This window comes from Sarcophilus harrisii, chromosome 3, assembly GCF_902635505.1.
Source record: "Sarcophilus harrisii chromosome 3, mSarHar1.11, whole genome shotgun sequence".
In the NCBI taxonomy this organism is placed as follows: Eukaryota; Metazoa; Chordata; class Mammalia; order Dasyuromorphia; family Dasyuridae; genus Sarcophilus; species Sarcophilus harrisii.
Genome location: NC_045428.1, coordinates 30223383 through 30245950, shown reverse-complemented (window position 1 = coordinate 30245950; position 22568 = coordinate 30223383). Strand labels below are relative to the sequence as shown.

Below are 22568 nucleotides of genomic sequence, written 5' to 3'. Positions count from 1 at the left end.
AGGAAACTCTTGCAAAACCATCTGTCTAAAAGAGAGACAAAGACTCAGGCTTCAGAAAATGGCCACACCACAGATCAACTCTCAATTTTCCAAGGGTGGATCATGCTCCAAATACAATAATTTGGGCCTTTTACTCCCCTAAGTCCTATCTTGTGCTGGTCATAAAAGACAAGTCAAATTAGTAGTTAAATACTACTGAGAAGAAGAAACTGACCCCTTGGAGTTAGGTGATTAGCTCAAGTTCATATGGCACACAATTCAACTTCAAAAATAGTTAAGAATAGTGTAGATGTTATGCATTTATTTTACTTTCCTACAGGCTGTTTTTGAGACATTACAATCATGTCTAACTCTGTGTGGGTTTTTCTTGGCAGAGAAACTAGAGTGATTTGCCATTTCCTTTTCTAGCTCATTTTATAAATGAGGAAACTGAGGCAGTCAGGATTAAGTGACTTGCCCAGGGTCACACAGTAAATATCTGAGGCTGCATATGAACTCAGGTCCTCCTGATTCCAGGCACACTATCTACTGTACCACTTAGCTGCCCCTAGTTATTCAGAGGTAATACGGTGCTGTCAAATTGAGAACGTTGGGCCTATTTTAATGTAATATGGTCATATCAGACAGTGAGTTTCTTGAGTATAGGAGCTGTCTTTAGCCTTTCCAGTGTCGCCATTGATTAGCCCACTATCTGATTGACTGATTAGAAACAATATAGTAATCCAACAACACTGGATCTGATGGCAGAGAACCACTTACAATCCATATTACTATGGGCACATCTTAACTTCTCTGTGCCTCAATTTCCCTTTCTGTAAAATAAAAGTTAGGGATTAGGAAGGCTTCCAGAACCATGATATTGTTGATGAATTGAGTGTAAAATAAAAGTTAGGAAGTATGATGGCTTCCAGAACCATTATCAATATAATTACAGATTCCTGATGCCTTGAATGGTTGAACAAAGAGTCCCAGAAAGCTTTTATAAAAGTATAAATATATTATAGGATATCACTTACCCCTCCATCATTCAAGGCTCTCACCCTGAAATGATAGGTAGTTCCAGGGAGAAGATTTCCAACCGTACACTCTAAATCAGGCCCATGATATACCTCAGAAGCGACATCTTCAGGTTCAGTCATCTCTACACTGTACTCAGAGACCTCACAGCCACTTTCTGATGAAGGAACATCTGCAAAGACAAACATTTCCCTCCATTAGGTCACTTTTCTTCTCTTAAGTGATCTAATCACATTTTTTTTTTTTTATTAGCATAATCTTTTAAAAATAAATAATATCTATTTTTCAATCCCATTTGAGAAAGTACCATTGTCCAGAAAGCTCATAAGTTCAGTGCTCCCCAACTAATATGATCAACCGATCAACAAACAATGATTAAGTGCCTACTGTGTGTCAGACATTGTTTTAAGTACTAAGGGCACAGATATTAGGGTACATATAGACTCTACTCTCAGAATATAAGCTCCCCCAGGGCAAGGATTGTATTTTCTTAGTGCCTACTGGATTCTTATCCAAAGCAGGCATTTAATAAATGATTATGGATTAAGTCACCTTATATTGACTCAATTATCTCAATAGTTCTGATGGAGACCTGAACGCTCTCAGAGGAATTTCACTGATTTAGTCTTTCTCTCTTTTCTGGAGGGAAGGCAGGGGATAGAATCTAAAACCAGGACTCATTAGGATTTTGTTTTATTTTATTTTTAGTGAACACATCTAGCAGAACATAAGTTCCTTGATCATAGTGACAATCACTGTTTTTGTCTTTCTATCTTCTCTGCCTAGAACAATGTTTGGCCCACAGTAGGGATTTAACTGTCACATAATAGGCACCTTACTGTCTCAAATGTCTAAAGATGTAGCTTATGTTCCTAAAATAGAGAGCTCAGATGGACAAGTGGACAAGATCTTGCCCAAAGGAGATTCCCAATGAATCTTATTCTCATTACATTTGAATACCTCTCATCTTGGGAGATATCACCATGGAAGTATGACTTATGATTTAAGGTACTTTGGGCAAGCACTTGGTGATGGATTTAAAAAAATTTAAATTTAAAGACAGGAACTCAGAAATCACACTTTATTCTGGGATGTCCCAATAATAAGAAGGGACAAGAATTGACATTTAGGTTTGACCCAATTATCACCTGACATGAACTACCAGAGCTACATCTTCTACCCCTACTCCACTCTCATACTCAGATAAACATACAAAGAGTAAAAGTTGTTTTCCTATTAGAACATTTGCATTATTGTGATTTTTAGTTTTTCATGACTAAAAATGAGAAAGAACTCTTTAAAATCTAACAATACTGTGAATTTAGAACTCCTAGCTAGAAAAGAAAGTCTCCAATTGTCCTGAGACAACAACGTCCCTTGTTTGACTTACCCCACTGTAGATGGATTTCTTTGTGCTTTGCTTTCCCCAACACCCTTGGGGGTCGACACTGGCCTGGTGCAACACTGAGCGTACGGACGGGCAGACTGTCAGAACACTGCAGGGAAAGAGAGGACGGTCACTTCTTCATTCTTCGTCTTTCAGTAAAATGACACAGAAGTAACTCTATAACATAAACATTGTAAACGGCGTGCCCCGTGTAGAGCGTATGACAAAGACAAACACTGGCTAGTTTTTCCACACCAAGTCATTTCTGAATCTGTTTAAGGAGGCTGCACTATATACAGGGCAGCTGCTCCACACAGAATGAACAATTTCTGAATCCAGTTTGGAGACATATGTTAGTTAAGTGCTCAGACCCTAAACACAAATTTATTTTTATGAAACTCAAAATTAGAAAGACTCTTCACTGTGATAGAAGAGAAGGCTCCAATAACCTAGCCAAGTTTCTATTTATAATTAAGCCATTTATTTTTTCTTCAAATATTGATTAATAGCCCTCACACAGATCATACATAGACATATATAAGGACTAAAGAAGGAACTCTGGATAAAACTGACAATATCAAACTATCACTGACATCATAACATGGATAGAAAAATTGATCTTCCCCTTTACAAAAGGTGATCAATAAGGGAAATCGATAACACAACCGGGATAGGATAGACAGTTAGAATTATGCTTTTCAACTGACACACAATTGAGGCACTATACAAGGGAAAATGAAACAATTTCTGGAGCCCAGAATCGAACCACGGAAGACGCTCAATACATATCCATTGATCTTGTTTGAACAATATCACTCTGAGAGAAATGAGCATGGTACCATACAAGAATAGCCTTGCGTTCTTTCCATTTGGAAATTGTCTGGAAAAGAATCTTTGTCCTAATTGTCGCCTTATACTTGAGGGAAATGAAACCATAAAAATCAAGAAGGGCAAGATGAATGCAACATAAAATCGAATCTCACCTCCCAGCCACCAAGGCTTGAACCCACCCCTAGTGTCAAGTTCTTCACTCTTGTCCAGTATTTTCAATCAGCTGTCAAGTCTTATTGTTGTTTCCTTTACAACATCTCCCACATGCATCCCCTTTTCTCTCCTCATTATCAAGTGAGATATTTATAAGCATTTAGCACAGCGCCTGGCGCATTGCAGACACTTCACAATTTCCTCCCTTCTCTTTTTTCTGTCTTCTTTCTCTCCTTCCCACACAGCCATAACTAATTTTTTGGACCAGTACAAAGGACTTCTAGTTGGGCTTGCTGAAGGGATTCGTACCCCAATTCATTCTCTAGACTGCTGCCAAAGGGAAATTTTTCTCAAGCCCAGGTTACTCTGACCTATTCAATAAACTCTACTTCCCCCCTTATAAAAGCTCTCCTTTGGGGCACTTAAAGCACTTGGTAACTTGGTCCCTTCTTCCCTTTCCAGTCTTCTTATATTTTTCTACTTTTCATATACTCTTATAATGAAGCAATTAGGGTCTACTCATTCCTTGATGTACACAATACTCCATTCTGGCACATGCACTGGCTCTCTCCAAGTCTAGAACACTCCTTCCTCTTGAGTTTGTTTTTAAAGATTCAGTTCAAACTCTGCCTTCTGAATGAGATCTTTCCTGGTCTGGTAATCTCCCTTCCCATCCCTGTTTCACATTACATTCCCTTTGGGATAACCTCCATTTACATTCTAACAGGGGAGAACACCTAAAGTGTAAGTTCCTTGAGGGCAAGGGCCATGTTTTTACCTTTTTTGTCTCCCCAGCAATTAGCACATTATCTGGCACATAGGAAGTACTTCATAAATGACTCTTGACTAGCTAACAAATTCTCCTCGAGTAGGAGAAAAACTTCTCAATTAATTGCCTCTTCAAGTCCTTCTTGCTTGCTGCTCCCAACAAAAGTCATTAACTCAAAGATGGAAAGTGTACAATTTTAAAGCACGATTCCTTCAATAATACTGTATTTCAAAAATGTCTTTTCTCTATTCTTTGAACAGAAAGCAAAGGGCATGGGGAAATATCCACCTTATATGGTTACTGCTAGCATTAGCCACAGTTTATCCTAGAACTTGTATAAAAAGTATGATCTAACTTCTTCTAAGGAACGACTATACCACCAGCTCTACCAAATGGGAACCATTGTTCATGTGCAATTCTCAACACTTCAAAACCAAAGAACGTTTTCAGAAATCCCACTCTCTGGGTCCAAATGAGCAGGATGTGAGGTTCTTCCCATCAAAGCGCACTGACTTTTGAAAGAGACAAACTAGGAGATTAATCAAATGGCCAGAGAAGGCTCAGCAAAATAACTTTTTTTTTCTCTACTGAAACACAGCACCCACCTGACTATGTCCACCAGTGCTGATGCAGCATGCCCGGAGTTTATACAAAGTGCCCGGCTTCAAGTGAGTAAAGGTATATTCTGTAGTGGAGCCGCTATACGCCACATCCCACTGATTTGCTGGAACAGAAGATGAACGATAATGTGTCATTGACACATTATTGACTCCTTCAGGAAACTGGTCTGTTTGTCTTTTCCTTTTAAATTAGGCTGGGCTTCTTATCTGAGAAAGGACTTAATAATATGGCCTTACTTTTAAATTTCCATTTTCTTAGCTTTTTAAGAAAAGGAATCATTTGAATTACTTAATTATGCTGAGTGTAATAATTAGTACTTATGTAGTTGTATTTTAACAGCCATTGAATTCTCATGGAATTAATCTTGGGTACAGGAAAGCCTAAGAAATAAGTGATGATGGAATCAGAAGAAAAGAAAAAATAAAGACAATATTGAGAATAGTGATAGAAAACAAGCCCCCACTTAGAACTATTTGTAATTCAGGTTGCTCTTCTGAGTAGGAAGAATTCTGTCACTGTCTATGGTATTTATCCCCTCTCTGAAGGGTTGGCTCCTTTTATTCTCATCAGTTGTAAATTTAGAGGGTTGGAGAAGACACCTCTAAAGCGCATTTAAATCTTGGACCTAAGTTTTGGAAGATGAACCTATATGAATTAATTGCAGATGAACCAAGAAGGTCTCTTTTCCCAAGTTTAAAAAATGTCACAATGGTGTCATCATGTTGGAAATTCTAGTAACAGAAAGTCAAGCTTTTGATCAAACCACTGTCCTCTTATTGAAAATACTCCTGGGGAGTGTAACATCTTAAGCCATTATTACTATAGAGGAATAAGAATATCAGGGAAGATAGCAAAAAATATATATATATAATCTAAATGGGGTGCCTACATCAAATGAATCTGCTGGCTAATTACTTAATCCTTTACTTCATTACCCATTGGGGAAAGTCTTTAAACTTTAAACACCTCCAATAAGTTTTATTAGCGATCATGAAATGTAAATAGACTGTCAATATTTGAGTTACAGATCCTACAAATTCATTATTCCTCAATAGCAGTTTGCCATGATTATTAAGTGATCCTGCTGCATATAAGGCTTTTTAGGAAATGTGACGGTTTAGAAATCCAGATTAAGTTTTCTTATTTAAAAAGCAGATTAAGCTTTGGACAGAGTCTGTGATAGTTTTTCAGTCCCACAGAATTCTTTTGCTATAATCATGAAATAAAATCCAGCTGGGCATGGTGGTGCACGCTTATAATCTCCGCTTGGGGGAGGCTGAAGTTCTGAAATACAATAGGGTAAAAGCCAATCAAATGACTGTACTAATAAGGCTGAGGCCTCAGGGGTCCTCGGGCTACCTACGGAGGAGTAAATTGATCCAGGTCGGAAAACAAAGCATGTCCAAGTTTCCGTGCCCATCAATGGTGGGATCAGGTCAACAGTGGCCCCTGCATGTCTAGCCCATGAAATATAGGGAGACCTAGGTCTCAAAAAGCAAAGAAAAAGGAAAAAAAAAGAAGAATTTCTCCAATTGAGAAAGGAAAACAAGAAAAAAGAAACCAACCAGCTAACTGAAACAAGGCTCATTTTTTTTGCTCCAAAAGGTCCAGGGTCTACTAGAGGCTTTCCATCCAAGAGATGGGATGGTTTCATCCAAAGCTGTAGAGATGATTAAGAAGTTCAAAGAATCCCTTTCGAGCCTCCCTTTAAGCCTTAGCAATGAAATATTTTGGGGAAAAATAAAGGATTGGCAGATACCACTTTACATTCTAACATGGGTAGCTAACGCACATGGAATATTGTTGGGCAAGTAAGGATCATTTGGGGAGTCACAGGAATGGTGAATAAAGCCATAGGGAAGATATTAGATAAGTTTTTTCTGAAGAACAATGTCAGAATGGATCACTGAGTCTAGGAACCATTTCATTTCTGTCTTTGTAGGGAGGGTACCTGGCCAGTACACCACAAGTACTTAATAAATGCCAGATGCTTTACCTTCTGAATGTCCCTCTGAGATCTCCAATAAGTACTTAAGGATTTCAGAACCGCCATTATCCTTAGGAGGATCTGAAACAGGAGTAAATAGCTCATTAGTTGCAGATGAAAGATTTTCTTTTTATTTGCACAATTGTAGCTACGTAATTTTTCTAAGTCCCCAGTGACAAATAAACAAATAAATATAAAGTATAATATATATATGTGTGTGTATATATATATATTTTGTGTGTGTGTGTGTGTGGGGGGGGGGGGAATACTGTAGATGAAATTCAAGGTCTTTTGGCTCCAGCTATACTCTCTGACTGTCTGTGCCTGGAACACTCTTCTTCCTGTGCTGACTACTGATCTCTCTGACTTCTTCTAAGGCCCAATCAAAATCCCACCTTCTGTAGGAGGCCTTTCCCAACTCCTAAATTCTAGTACCTTTATTATTTCCTGCATGGAGCTTATTTGTACGTTTGCTTGCTGTCTCCTCCCTTTAGATTGTAATCTCCTCAAGCTCAGGCACCGGTTTTTTTTTTCCTCTTTCCTATCCCTAGTGCTAAGCACAGTGCCTGGTACACAGAAGGTGATTAATAAAAGTTTATTGATTGAATGGTTATTAATGTCTCCAAAGGAACACATTTTTTTATGCAAGATTTTCTTTACAGAGCGATTCTTATGTAGAATTCTCCTTTGCATATAGCTTTGGACTTAAAGTAAGCACATTACTAGTCGCATGATCTTGGACAAGTCACTTAACTTGTTTGTTCCTCTGAAGCTGTTACAGAAAAGGTAACACTGTTACAGAAAAAGGTTGCCACACTGGCAAAAGTCACTTATCAGGAGCTCCCTAAACTTGGAAAAAATCACAGGTCCGGCTACATGGAAATCACAATGTCCATCAGTTTTCTTAGACCGGCGTAGGTGGAATAATAATTTCATGCAAAAATAAATGTCTTATCCATATTCAAACTATGACTAGAGTTTATGGAAGAACAAATAGAGGGATAATATCTGGTCCTGCCCAGTAGATGTCACCATTGAAGCCAGGAGGAACTCCAGCTTAGAGAAATCTATTGAAATGAAAAATTATTTTAAAACATTTATTAAAAAAAAAAAAAATCACCTACCCCATTTTACGCTAAAACCATAAGGTGTAATCAGCCCTTTAATAAAGGGTCGCGTCGGAGGTCCTGGTCTGTCAGGACTTGTTGTACAAACCAAAACTTCACTTGGACAGCTTCTTCCTTCCACATTAGAAGCAATTAACTAGAATAATGAAAAAATAGAGAGTATTAGTATCAAATCTAGAAATTCCCAGGGAACAAATCCAATGAAGTCATTTCAGTGGCTGAGATAAGGGAATCAGGACAAATGAATGTGAAAGCCATGTACACTCAAACACAAACCACATCGCAAGGAACTTGTGGTGCAATGGAAAGAGATCTGAATTTGGATGTGAATTCTAGTAATTCTTTACTAACCTGTATGATCTTTTACAAATTAGATAATCACTGAGGGTCTCAGGTTCCTCATCTGTATAATAGGGGGGTATAGATCAGAAATCAGGAAGCCTGAATTTCAAATTCAGACACTTACTAACTATGTGATTCTGGGCAAGTCCTTCAACCTGTTTGCCTCAATTTCCTAATATGTAAAATTGAAATAACAGTAACACTCACTCTCACACAATCAAATGAGATACTGACAATATTTGCACTTTACAAATTATAAAGAACTATATAAGTGCAAGCCATGATGATAGTGATTTATTATCCCTTTCATATCTATATTGATGAGGGCCCAACTTATTGATTATATTTTTATTTGATTATAGAATCCATGACTTAAGACTGCCATGTGTTTAAAAAGTAACACAATAACAATAACAATAATGACATGTAAACCTTAAATGTTAAGAACACTTATAATCTGCTTTTAGTGAATGTACCACAATGGATTGATGAAATTCACAGAGTTCTAAGCGGCTCCTGGCTTCTCAGCCACTAGGGAAGGAGGAAGAAAGCTTTTTGGATTTGCCACCACAAGCATTGTGCTTATTTATTTATTTGCATTGTGTTTATGTTTAAGAGGAAAAATGTGATTTATTTTTGTTGATGTTTGCTTGCTTTTTTTCTTTCTCATTTTTTTTTTCCTTTTTGATCTGATTTTTCTTGTGCAGAGTGATAAATGTGGGAAATATGGATAGAAGAATTGCTCATGTTTAACTTATGTTGGATTACTTACTGTCTAGGGGAGGGGATAGGAGGAAGCGAGAAAAATGTGAAACACAAGGTTTTGCAAGGGTGAATGTGAAAACTATTTGTGCATATATTTTGAAAATAAAAAGCTTTTATTTTAAAAAAAGGAATTAAAGTGGTTTAGCGCAGAGGGTAACCTGGGTTCTAATCCTATCTTAGTCTAGAAGACCCCAGTTCTAGTCTTACTCCCAATCCATACTGGCTGAGTGACCATCCTGTGCACACTAAACTGCAGACCAATTGTCAACATGCATAAATGGAAATAATTTCCACAGTGAGACTTCTCCATTACACTGATTAAATCACAGCTGGAGACGATCCTCCTTCCTATTTTACCCAGATTTCTGGGCCCCAAACCCTACATAGGAACTTAATAGAGCTGATAAAGATGGCCTCTATCTCTAAAACAATGACAGTCACTATTAAATGGATAAACATCCAGTAAAGTTCAATTCTCTTGTATTTAATCAAGATTGTTCAGAGAATAAATATGTCCTCTTTTTTAAAATTGTCATTTTCTCAAGCCTTGATATTATAGGTCATAGGAAGGAAATGAAAGAGTTTCACTTTTGAGAACCAAAGTAGTGTAGGTTTTTTTAAAAACCCATTAAAATGTTTTGTTCCTTAATCTTGCTAAATAATCACAGCCAATTGAGGGATTGGAGGCCATTTATACAGTGGTTTTATATGTGAAAGGAGGATCTGGAAGTGTTGTGCCAAGCCAATAGAGTAACCAAAACTCCCAGTTATTAAAAGAGACAAAAGGAAAGTTTGGGAAAAATTCCCACTAAGCAAAAAGAAAGGGGTGGTGGTGCCATCTTGTGGAAAGAGAGTGAAAAAACAAGTAGGTGTCTAATTCTTGTGTAGTCCTCCACCTTAATGAAATCAAAATCAAATCCCTAAATTTAAAGCTTCTTTGTCATCAATTACTGGGGCAGAAGACCGCAGGCCCTGAAGTGCCATTGAGTGCAAAACTAAAAGACAAAAGAGAATTTTCTTTTTTAAAAAGGAGAAGAAAAAGAAGTGAGAAAATAGAAAAAGAGAAGACGTGGAAAAGCAAAATGCAGTAAGAGAAAAGGAAAGAGGTCTACATGGGGGTAGTAAAGGGATAAGGGCCAGAATTCTAGGTTCCTTTCAGGTCTGGGAGCAAGGAGGTGATTAATTTCCACTTTGATCCTACTTTTGAGGTGAGTTGTGGGATGGTCCTTGGGGAGACTTGGGAAGTTTCCCTTCTTGTGAAGTACAGGCTGCGACTCCCAGAAAAGAACACGGCAAGCCATTTATAAAGAGTATCCCAGACATTTAAGCATTGTTAAGCAAGACATGCAGGATCTGGGATGGTTTGGGTTTGAGGGATTGATGGTTAATCAGTCTGGAATGCACAGAAGGACCAGGGTGTGCAGAGTCTTGAGTGCTGAGCAGCATTTTCAGTTCAATTCCAGAGTTCGGGAGCCACTAGTACTGAATAAGGGGTGACATGGTCAGAATACCCCCGAGGGAAACCATTATAGTGGCTGAGGGAAGAATGGGCCAGAAGGGGAAGCAGAGAGAACAAGCAGGAGCTTTCTGGTGACTGTGGAGGTGATGAGGGTCTGCACCAGAACCACGAGCATGTGAGTAGAAAGGGGAATGCAGAAAACAGATACTGTGACTTAAGAAGAGATGGGCTAAGGAGGACGAGGGACAGTCTTTGTTTGGTTCTGGAGGTGATGGGGGGCACTGGAGCCTCCTGAGTAGAAGAGAAGTGGGATTTCATAAACTCTTTCAGCTTCAGGTATATGTGTGGAGAGAAGGTTTTTGGATGGGGGGTGGGGAAAGAACTCAACCAGTTATGTCAAGGAGTTCTTGACAGGAACTCACCCTGAATTTATACTGTGTGCTTCTCTTGAGATTCTTCACAGTGCAGGTAGTGTCTTCTCCAGTGTATTTTGGGTGGAAAAGGCTATCCTGAAGAGACAGAACAAGAAGAAGTCATCAGGACCATAAATGGCTGCTCCCAAAAAATCCTGTTTTTAAAAACTTGGCAGGTTTCAGGACTGTGAGCTCATGATTCCCATACTCACCAGTGGGCTGGAAATCTGGCAACATATGTTAGGAACTTACAGAAACAGTTATATTGGGAGGCCCCCAATACTCGGCTTGGTGGTTTTCTGCCAACAGATAATTTCTTTTTGGCTTGGTCAGACTTCTCGTAAAGACAGGGGAACAAGCCAGGGTTAACTAGCTTGATGACGGCAAGAGCTTTCTGAACTTTCCTAAGAATGCCAAATTCCCTTGAATGAGCAGGGGAAAAAAAGCCCATTAGTTTGCCAGAGAGAATCTCCTTCCTGGACTAACCTTACAGTAAAGGTAGAGCATTGGGGAATGAAGAACTTGGCTGCTATTGGAGGTAATATGGATCCAGGAAAAGAACACTGAATTTAGATTCCAGAAATCTGGGTTCAAATCTTGACTCAGTCACGTATTCTGCAGAGGACTTGGGGAAAATAATTTATTAGGCATATTGTATTGATCTGACCTAGATCAAATTTCTAGGTTCTATGATCACGCTGGGCCTCAGTTTCCGAAACGGATGAAACAGAAGATCTGAGAGGTCTTTTCCAGTTCTAAAACTATTAGTCTAACATCTTATGAAGGATTTCAATAGGAGAAAATAAAGAACAAAAATGCATTTGAGTCATTGCCATGAACCAGGCATATGATATGAAGTAAAGACCAGAAAAAGACAAACAAATAAACAACTTGAGATAAGCAATGATTTTTTTGATAGATCCAACTAGTTTGAAGTTTATTTGCATTCATTAAGAAATATACAGTCTTTCAAGGAGAAGTGAGGAAATGAAACCTTGCTTCTTTGCAGAGGTCCTGATGAGGGATTTGGGGTTTAGATTGGGTCAATTTTGTTGAATTTCCACCCCCCCCCCCCATTCTCCCTCCCTCTCTTTCTCTCTCTGTCTATTTTTACCCTAAGTCTTTTCTCTCCCTCCTATTTCCCCTCTTAGTTTTTGGAAGGGATATGATCACAAATAAAGATGATGTAAAAACAAACTCAATCAATGAAATTTTAAAGACTACCATTTGTAAATCTCTCTTGAGGGGAAGCTGTGCTAGCCTCTGTTACTAACCATCAGCAGAGTTTGTAACAGCTAAATGTATATCCTCTTCTGATGAGAAACTGGAGGAACTTTGCCCTAAGGATGTCTGGAGATTGGGGAATACTTGGCTGGAAAATATATCCCCAAAAATATAAAAATGATAGGGCTCCCTGAAAACAATGATAGAGTAAAAAGCCTGGATACTATATTTCAAGAAATCATAAATGAAAACTGCCTAGATTTATTAGGATCAGAAGGCAGAATGAATATAGAAAGAATCCATAGGCTATCTCCTCTAATAAATCCCCAAATAAAAACTCCCAGGAATGTCATAGTCAAAATGGAGAACCTCCATGTCAAAGAGAAAATATTACAAGCATCTAGAATGAAACAGTTCAAGTATCAAGGAATTACAGTTAAGATCACACAAGACCTAACTACTTCAACTATAAATGAGAGAAAATCCTGGAATACAAGATTTAGAAAGGCAAAAGAGATGGGCTTATACCCAAGAATAAACTGCCCTGCAAAACTTAATATAATCTTATATGGGAAAAGATGGATGTTTAACACAATAGAAAATTTTGAAGATTTTTTGCTGGAAGGACTAGAGCTAAGTAAGAAGTCTGGAATACAAACACAGGAGTACAGGAAAAATCTAGAAAGGAAATGAAGAAAAGTGATGTCACAGATTCCTGTGTAGTATGAACTGATACAAAGTGAAATAAACAGAACCAGAAGAATTTAAAGCAGTATAACAAAAAATAGAAAGAAAAAGAATTTTGAAACTAATGAATGCAGTCAAACCACCATGTCTCCAGAAGACCTGGAAATACTCTAGAGCAGGGGTCCTCAGACTTTTTAAATAGGGGGCCAGTTTACTGTCTCTCAGACTGTGGGAGGGCCGGACTATAGTAAAAATAAAAATTTTGTTTTGTGGGCCTTTAAATAAAGAAACTTCATAGCCCTGGGTGAAGGGGATAATCATCCTCAGCTGCCACATCTGGCCCGTGGGCCGTAGTTTGAGGACCCCTGCTCTAGAGGTACAACATTTCTTCAGACACAAGATGTATAAGGGAAATGCATTTTTAGATATGGCCACTGTGCATGTTAATTTTGATTGTGTTAAACTCCTTCACTCCCTGCCTCTTTGTATTTTTAATTGGGAAGAAGAAAGGGAAATTAATGGAAGGTGGAGTTAAAGTATATAAAAATAATGATGATGGTGATGTTTTAAAGGGCAATTATAATACTTTAAATTTACATAAGGAGAGTTCAATTATTCAGCTAGTAACATGACAAGCAGAACTGCTTTTAAGTGAAAGCTGAATTATATATTGAAAGCAACTGGTATGAAGTAAAATTCAAGTTTCATTTGCAGTCCTATTTTGGGGGGGAACATATTTTGATTTATATATGAAAGTGTTCTTTATTTAACAATGAATTCAACAATTTATCATTTGCAATCATAAATATTATAATATTAATATCATCATTAATAATTACCAAGATATTATATGGGACAATATCAATTGTCTGTTAAATTATTTATTAATTATATAAATATATTAATAATATTATCATCAATGAAATAAAACACAATGTATAATTAATAATAAACAATAGTGTAATATAATTATAAATATGATAATATTCAACAATAAATAATTATAATTTTTTAAAAAAAAGTCTCCCTGGGGTTTCCTCTTTAATGAGGTATAATGGGTATTTAAAACCAGGAAGAGCTGGATTCAAGTGTTGTTTGGGCTTAGCCACATTCCTTCCGGTTCCTCCTCTCTAAAATTAGCTGATAGATGCATTTAAGGTAACCTTAACAGGCCAATTCCAGCTCTAAAACGAAGGACTCATATCATCCCATGGCAAGGCTGATGCAGCTGGATTCTAGGATCCAGCCGAGGAGGTGGCTGGAGGGACTAGGACTTACATGATCATCCTCCTGGATCTCCAAGGTGTAGGTAATCACCTCCTCTGCTGTGCAGCCTTCAGGCTTGTTCCACTGTAGTGTGATCCACGTGACTCCAGCTCGAACGAGTCTTGGGGCAGAGGGTGTCTGAGGGATGTTTCCGGAGGTGTAGTACACCATCTCCTGGCTGTAGCCACTGGGGAGAAAGGGCAACATCATGAGCCAGAGGCCTAGACCTAGTTACCACCTGGAGAAAGGTGTAAGCCCAAAGGCTTACAGGGATCAACTTTCCTCCTGGGAAGAAGACAGAGAGCAGGGCCGGGGTGGGCATGAAGGAGGCATTCTGATGAGACGCAAAGAATGGGAAAAGGCATCCTCTGTGCTCAAAACGCTTCTCTTTTAGGGTCACCTAGATGGTGCAGTGGACAGAGCATTAGCCTTAGGAGGAATGAATTAAAATCTGGCCTCAGACACTTCAGACTTATTAGCTGTGTGGCCCTACGGGAGTCACTTAACCCAATCTGCCTCACAAAAAAAGAGAATAAGAGAACAATTCTGTTTTAATAGGGTGCAATACACAAACAACTTCAATAACTTTAGCTGTGGATTTATAGATTAAATGGAACTCATTTCATTGACTCCACACACACACACACTAAACTTCATTAGTTTGACCTGAGTTTGATCCAACAAAACATATACTTTATTGAACATACAGACTTTCTGGGACACTAAAAGAGATGTTTGGCCCACCTGTGGATTACATTTTTTCAAATGTCCACTGTGATGAACAAAGTAACTAAGGACAAATGAATAGATTACAAGTCATAATTGCAAAATTTTAGGGCTGCAAGAGTTCTTGGGGTTGTTGAGGATCATCCCTCATTGCAGCCTCTGCATGAGCACCCCCAAGTAAGAGAGCCCAAGGCCTCCCAAGCCAGCTCAGGCCACTTCTGAATGGCTTTCACCACTAGGAGTTTGCTCCTGCACATGTTTTGGGGGTTAGCTACGTCCAATTCTTGGTGAGCCTAAGGATCATAGGACACCAATGTGGTCCACGGGGGTTTCCTGGCAAAGACACTGCGGTGGTTTGCCACTTCCTTCTCTAGTGGATTAACTGACTTGCCCAGATTCACACAGGCAGTGAGTGTGTGAGGCTGGATTTGAAATCAGATTTTCAACTACTGAGTCAGCCAGCTGTCTGCTTCTTCTGTTTCTTATCCCCAGCCTAATTTAAGAGGCAACGAGGTGCAATGCAAAGACAGAAGAGTTTAAACTGAACTTGACTCCTATTTTTGCTACTCAATACCTGTGACATGTTGATGACATCCCTTTCTAGGCTGCTGTTTTGCTGCCTATAAAATGAGGTGGCAGGAACAGAACTCCCCTAAGATGTCTAATAACTCAATCTATGATTCACAATTGCCTCTGTATCTGGTTATGGTAGTCGTGTCCCACAACCTCTCCTCAGCATCCAGAGGTAGCATGGAGCAGGATTAATGAACAAGGCTGGATTAGGAATCAAGGAGATTAGAGCATAGCCCAGCTCTGACACTTACCATTTGTGGGACCTGTCTGGGTTCCACATAAAATGAGGAATTGCACTGGATGGCCTTGGTCCCTCACAGCCCCAAATCTATGGTCTTTTATGGCAAAGGTGCTTAATCTGAAGTCTGTTAGTCTCTTTCAAAAAATATTTGCATCATTCTAATTTCCTTTGTAATCTTTTAAAATATTCATTCTCAGAAGGGGTGCACAGACTTGTCCAGATTGCCAACGGGCCATGTCATTTAAAAAAATATGAATAACCCCATTCTATGCCAATGGAAGGCAAACCACATACAAAAATTATTACTAGAGGGTTCCCTCCAAAATGTACCTGGCAGGATGTGTCAGAATGACTAGTCCACATACTGAAATCCACTCTTGGTATATCTACAGGACACAATCCGTCAGCCAGACAATAAACATTTAGCAAGCATCTACTATGTGTTAAGTGGGGGGCACACAAGAGGTGGCAAAAGTCAGCCCTGGTTCTTACAGAGTGCACAAGCAATAAAGGAACAGCCATGTTTGCCTTACTGTGATGACTAAGGCAGGAAAGCGATCTAATGCATGGTTGTCAGCAAAAACTGCTCAAAACCACCAAAAAGGCTCTCAGGCTAATTCATGATTCATTTAGGACAACTCATTTGTGGAGCATTCTGCTTATGCTCAGAGCTGTCCTGCAATCTCACACAGGACTGACGCTGGGCTTGCTAATGATGGCTGGCTTAGCATCCCTACATTTCTCCACCTATGCTGAAAAGGGGAAATGCGGGAAAAGCTTATGCAAGTGATGAAAGGAGACAGAAGCATATCACTTAAAAAAAAAGCAAAGAGCTGGGACTACTTTGAAATCCTGGACTGTTAACTATTTATTATGTGTTTTGGTTCCCAGAGGGCCCCAGTGGCGTTTTCACAGAACAGATGTATTCTGCTAACATCAGGAAGGGCCCACAGAGCAGAGTTCAATACCTCCTAAGAGGTCCACTCTCCTATCGAGATATTCCCAACTTATTTTTCCATAATGATACAAGCAGTTTGGGAGAGTACAAAGAGTGTCAGATTTGGCATCAAAGGGCTTGGATTCAAGTCCCACCTCTGCCCCTTTGGTTCCCAGTTTTATTAACCGTAAAATGAAAGAGTTGGATTTGGTGATCAAAGTCCTCTTCAGCCCTATGGCTTTGATTCCCTGACCTGGTCCAATAAGAAAGTTGGGAAGCTGCTGGGGAGGCAACATTACCTGGTTCCGATGTCATTGCGAGCGGCCAGCCTGAAAGTATATCCCATTGCCGGACAAAGCTTGGTCAACTTGCAATGCTTCTGGCTCCCAAAATAACATTCTCTGAAACCACTGTTCCGCTTTCCCTAGGAGGGGGAGAAAACCCAAAAGGTACATCAAGGTTAGTTTTCACACATTTCCTTTCTTCACTTAACATGAAGGATATCAATGGTGGGGAAAAAATACGTCATGTGCCATGGAAGATCCTTGACAGGGAAACTGTTTTTTTCTCCCACAATAGCAATTCTGAAAATGAAGTCTTTGAACCATGTCAATATTGCCTGTCTAAAGTATGGAAATAATCATCATCATCATCATCATCATCACCACTACCAGTATTTCTACAGAATTTTAAAGTTGGAAAAGCACTTTACATATATTGTCATCTCATGTGATTCTCAAAATAACTTCACAATCCTGCATGATGTTATTATTTCCACTTTGTTCAGAGTGATACAGCTAATAAATGCTTCATGCAAGATTTGAACGCAGATCCTCATGACAACACTTTAGCTACTGTACCACCTTCTTTGGGAGGCATTTTCTTCACTTTGTAAAGTGGGAGGTTACAGTTAAGTTCATAAGAAAACAAAAGAAAAAAAAAACTTAAATGAAGGGGATGTACTGAATCCATCCACCCCAAGCACTTCATTTGATCTTTACAGTAAATCTGTTAATTAGGCCCTTCGGAGGCCCCGAGTTGAGCCGGCTTCAAGTTCACATGCCAAGGTACAGTACACTGTAGCAAACACTTCCTCCCCATAATCCACATTATTTTATCTATGTTCCGCAGAGTAGGAAAACCACAAGAGACTATTCAGAGGAAATCCACTTTGGGACTTCAGACCTTAGCCCTAAAGTTAACTTGGCTGCCTCCCAACATCCCCAACATTCCTTTTGATAAATAAGAAGGCATCTCAAGCATCTAGGCTGGTCCAATGGACCGAGCCACACGCCAGGCTCCCACAATCAACCCATCAGAGGCTCTGTAGGCATTAAAAAAGGCCCAAGAGGAACCTCCGAATGTTTGTCTTAGTCTGTGTCTGACTTCAGGCTCCAATTTGAGGTGCTCAGATTGAATTCAAAACAGAAACAAACAGGATCCACCCTTTGCTCAGAGGATCAGGTCCCCGGAGGTGGGGGGCGGCGGGGAGCAGATGAAAAGTCCCCAGGAATGAAGGGCCAAGGTCAGTCTAAAAAATGACAACAAAGGTGACCGGGGAATCCTTGGCTCCAACTGCTGGGAGAAGGATTTTTCCATTCAGAGCCTGGCTCAGTTCTAAGGTACTAAGCAACTTGAGGGCGTGGACAGGTTCATTTTTGTCTCTATTGTGTCTGGGACAGTGTAAGTGCTAAATAAATGCCCACTGATTAGCTTGTTCAGGCAGGAGCTCCCTACTGAATCCCTTCCTGTGTGCACCCTGTTGGTATCAGCATCTCACAAAGCCCCACCCCCTTTGAAATGCCTGTTTTGTATATTGATTTCTCTGAACAAGGAACAACCTGTTTCTATCCCCACTGTCCACCCCCAAAGTGTAATCTGCTTAGGGGCAGAGGCTATTTAATTTTTTTGTTTGAATACTCAGAAAGGAAGGGAAGGAGAGAAGGATGAAGGGAAAGAAGGAGAGAGGGAAGGAAGGAAGGAAGGAAGGAAGGAAGGAAGGAAGGAAGGAAGGAAGGAAGGAAGGAAGGAAGGGAGGAAGGGAGAGAGAGAAGGAAGAAAAAAAAATAACTTTCTGAACCCAGATGGCCCTGGAGGGGAAAGTGAGGCAGGCAAGTGACTGCACAACCCTCCCTCATTTCAATCCAATTCACCTCCATATCATGGCATCCTCTCCCTGATGCCATGGTCCTTTCTGAGAATGAAGCACAAACAACAAAAACATAATATCATCTCTATGGCTCCAGGTCCAGGCAGATAGGACAGCTCAGTCTGGAGTAGGGAAGGCAGGGTTCAAATCCTCTTCAGAACCAGCTCTATGACCCTGGCCAAGTCTACGACACTCCTATAAAATGGGATTAACCTGAGCAACTCCCTCCCAAGACCACCATGAGGCTTAAATGACATAATGCCTGAAAAGGTCTTTGTCAACCTACAGAAACAAAAGGGGCTCCAGGATCTGTTTCTGTACCATTCAATAAACCAGCAATATTTATGAAGCACCTATTATGCCTCAGGCACGGTGCTCGGCACAGAGGGATGGCTCTAAGCACCAGGCAGAGTTTTTCAGATGCTGTCTGAGATGAGGTGACTTGCTCTTAGAGCTTCATGCTCAGTGCCAACCTGGAGTGTTATGTTAATGCAACCAATTTATTCACAGAAAAAAGATTTAAACACTGCAAATTTGCATAACTACATCCACTATCTGACTGGTCTGAACACTGAAATTTGCATAATTGCATCCAACATGTGAGTGCACTGTCCAAGAAGGCCGACACATTCTATTTTCATTTCACACCGCGGGGGCTCCCCCTTCTCTTCTACCTCTGTTCCTGAACTCGAAGGTAGCTGTGCTGCACAGCAAAGGCTTACAAGAACATCTTTCACAGATGTCACCATCTTGAAACTCGCAAGTTCCAAACTACACAGAACGAAAATCTTTCAAAACTAAGAGACGACGGAAGAAATGAAAACCACAGGGAGTCTAACACAGTATCTATACTGGCATCCTCTTTGCTAATGGGCTTGTCCCAAAGATGCCTACAATGATCCTAGAACAGATGAGCGACATTCTAATATTTTTATTTATTTAGTCACTTGTGCAAAAATCCGGAAGACTGAGCTTGGGATTTCACTGGTGCAAAGAATTGCCAGGCAAGGAAATCCTTCCCTCAGTGCAGGCTGGTATCTCTAGGGCTACAATCTTTAGAGTCTTGTCAATGGTATTGTGAGATTAAGTGATTTATATAGGGTCATACAACCCATACATACAAAAGGTAGGATCTGAACTCAAGTTGTTTCAACAGAGGGGCCAGCTTTCTCTATACTTCACCAGGTTGAGTCCCAAAACAATGAATATAAGAGAAAAACATCAGGACAGTCTCAGAACCATTTCTATCTGAGCTCTATCACAAAAGATGAGAGTCAGTCAACAAGCACTTGTTAAGTATTTATATGCAAGGCACTGGGGATACTACACACACATACACACACACACAATCCTCAAAGAACTAACATTTTACCTGGCAGAACAACAAAATATCAATAACAATAACAATAACACACACATACACACACACACAATCCTTCTCAAAGAACTAACATTTTACCTGGCAGGACAATAAAATAATATCAACAACAATAACAATCATAAAAATACTATCCCAATGGACATTATCCATTATTATTAATTATCCATTAAACATGGATAGAAAGCTAGATTCAAAGATGCTAAGTTTTGGGTTCAATTCTTCATTGAGGTGCTACTAATACATCCATGAACAAGTCTCAATCTCTCACGCTCCTAGGCAACTCCCTAATACTCTAAAGTTGAACTATCGGTGACTGTCTGCAGAAGTAGATAGAGGGAGTCCTCTCATCAACAGATCTCGACAGCAAGTCTCACAAAGCAACTGAGATCTTTGCTGGAAGCAATGATCAGCCCTTGAGTGCTCACATCGATAAAATTGCAGGTTTGAACCAAAAGAATCACTCTAGATGTTCATTAAATTTCTAGATTTCAAAATGATTATTTCTTCAGTACTTTAAGATTTTTTTTTTTTAATGTCTTCCTTACAGCAAACATACGAGGTAGATAGCATATATTTTACCGGCCCTATTTTGTAGATGAAAAAACCAGATTAGGCTCATATGGTCAGTAAAAGTTAGAGCTGGGATTTGATCCCAGGACTCTTGGGAGAGAAAACGGAAGGTGTAATGAAGGGCTATAATGTGGATGGTAATTGTTCTGTTTGGCTTCAGAGTATGAACAGAAGTAGAAAGGTCAGCCAACAAGTCAAGTCAACAAGCCTTTATTAAGTGATGCTGATGTGCCAGACTCTGGGCTGAGAATTGGGGATACAAGAGGGAAACTTGTACACCCCTAAATCCTGCCCCCACTCCTAAGATGTCCACAGCATAATGAGGAAGGATACAACAAACCAACAACTCTGGATAAAGTGGAGATTAAGGCTGAGGGAAAGTTTTAAGGCTTGAGGACTGGCAAGGGCTTAATGAAAAAGAAAGAATTTTAGGCAGGATCTGAGGGAAGACCAAGACATGACAAGGCAGGCATAGGAAGAATCCGAGGAAAACTGTTCTGACAGTCAGGGCTAAATGTGACTCTGGCAGGAGACAGCTTCCAAGGAAGGTCGTATGAGCCTTACTTAGGCACATAAGACACAGGATGTCGATGGATAAGGTTCAAAGATGGCACAGAACAGGTCCCATTTCCATCTCTGAGATTCTGTGAGTCTACTGTAGCATGATTTGTATTGCAATAGATATCTGGGGGATGTCCTGTAACAGTTTCCACAGGTCTCAACGCTGCTAACATTTTATTTCCTATTCTGACATCCAGTCCATTCACAAGACAAACACACAATCTCCGACTCATCTAAGCCAATGATACCACATCATTCACGCTGTTAACCTACATAAAAGCATTCATTTCCCAGGATGTACTTGGCTCAGACTGTCAACAGAATTACTAAGATCCAGCCAGTGAGTTTCTCAAGACATGAGCTGCAAAGTACCGTAGAGATCTCTCTGGTAAAGGCAGATATGACATATTCGAAAGGGAAAAGGAAGAATGTTTCTCTGGGGAAAATTCAGGAGTCACTGGCTATTTTCTGAAGGTAGTGGGAAGGAAAATGCATGTGTGAGAAGCATGAAGCAAAAAAAAAAAAAAAAAAAAAAAGAAAAAAAATACCTGGTGCTGATGATGAGAGAAGGGAAAAATTCCAAATAATACAAAACACACACAGGTGAAACTTAATCCAGTATCAAAGGGGTCCTTTGTAAGAAACAACTAATAACCCTCATCTTTGTAGCTCAGAGGCAGATTCTGGCAGACAGATAGTCACCTAGTAACCTGGGAGAGACCGGATATGGGTGGTGACAGTAATGTCTTTTCCATCTAACCCTTTCTTCCCAGGGGACTGACGTGCTCTACATTTCTTATCTCATTTCCTAAAATGAAATGATAAACATCAACAATCTTTAAGGACACTTAACTTACATGATTTTCTTGCAAGAGCACCATCTCTTGATTTTTTTCTCTTCCAAACTAGTCGATCTAGTAAAAATAAAACTCAACCACTGAATAAAATAAAGACCATGGAACTAAATCCCTTCTCCTTTAACTCAGCTGAATTCCTGAGAATTACTTGAGGCAGGCAGAAATTGGAGCCTCATTGTAGAGACGTAACTACTGAGGTAGAAAGATTAATTGCCAAGAGAAATGTATATGTCATAGTTTCCATTTCATTCTCACTAATGGAGTGGACAAAGCCATATCTCACATCTGTGAAATGTGGATAAGGGGAGCTGGTGTCAGCAAGGCACATTTAAGCAGGTGAGCATGATTAGACCATTATAGTTGCCCACTGAGTCTGCGCCCCTCACTCTATCAAGATTTTTCTCCTTTCCCCCAAGACATTTAGAAGAGAAATGAAGGGAGCAATAAGAAGCGGTGATGTGCTTTTTCCTAGCCTTAGATCACAACTTTTGTGCAGGGCAGCTGCACATTTCAGCTGAAATGCTC

The 22568-nt window shown here is 39.7% G+C and overlaps 1 protein-coding gene across 2 annotated transcripts in view; it reads right to left on the bottom strand.

The window, feature by feature from the left end:
• Nucleotides 1–22568, bottom strand: part of FNDC3B (fibronectin type III domain containing 3B) — a 362569-nt gene that overhangs the window by 56346 nt on the left and 283655 nt on the right. For both annotated transcript variants that reach the window (XM_031957667.1, XM_031957668.1), the window contains exons 12-19: nucleotides 16825–16949; nucleotides 14061–14235; nucleotides 10881–10967; nucleotides 7890–8028; nucleotides 6775–6846; nucleotides 4763–4881; nucleotides 2408–2513; nucleotides 1017–1189 (exon numbers count right to left, since the gene is read on the bottom strand). In XM_031957667.1, the coding sequence (XP_031813527.1) occupies nucleotides 1017–1189; nucleotides 2408–2513; nucleotides 4763–4881; nucleotides 6775–6846; nucleotides 7890–8028; nucleotides 10881–10967; nucleotides 14061–14235; nucleotides 16825–16949 (996 nt within the window). The remainder of the gene's footprint in view (nucleotides 1–1016; nucleotides 1190–2407; nucleotides 2514–4762; nucleotides 4882–6774; nucleotides 6847–7889; nucleotides 8029–10880; nucleotides 10968–14060; nucleotides 14236–16824; nucleotides 16950–22568) is intronic.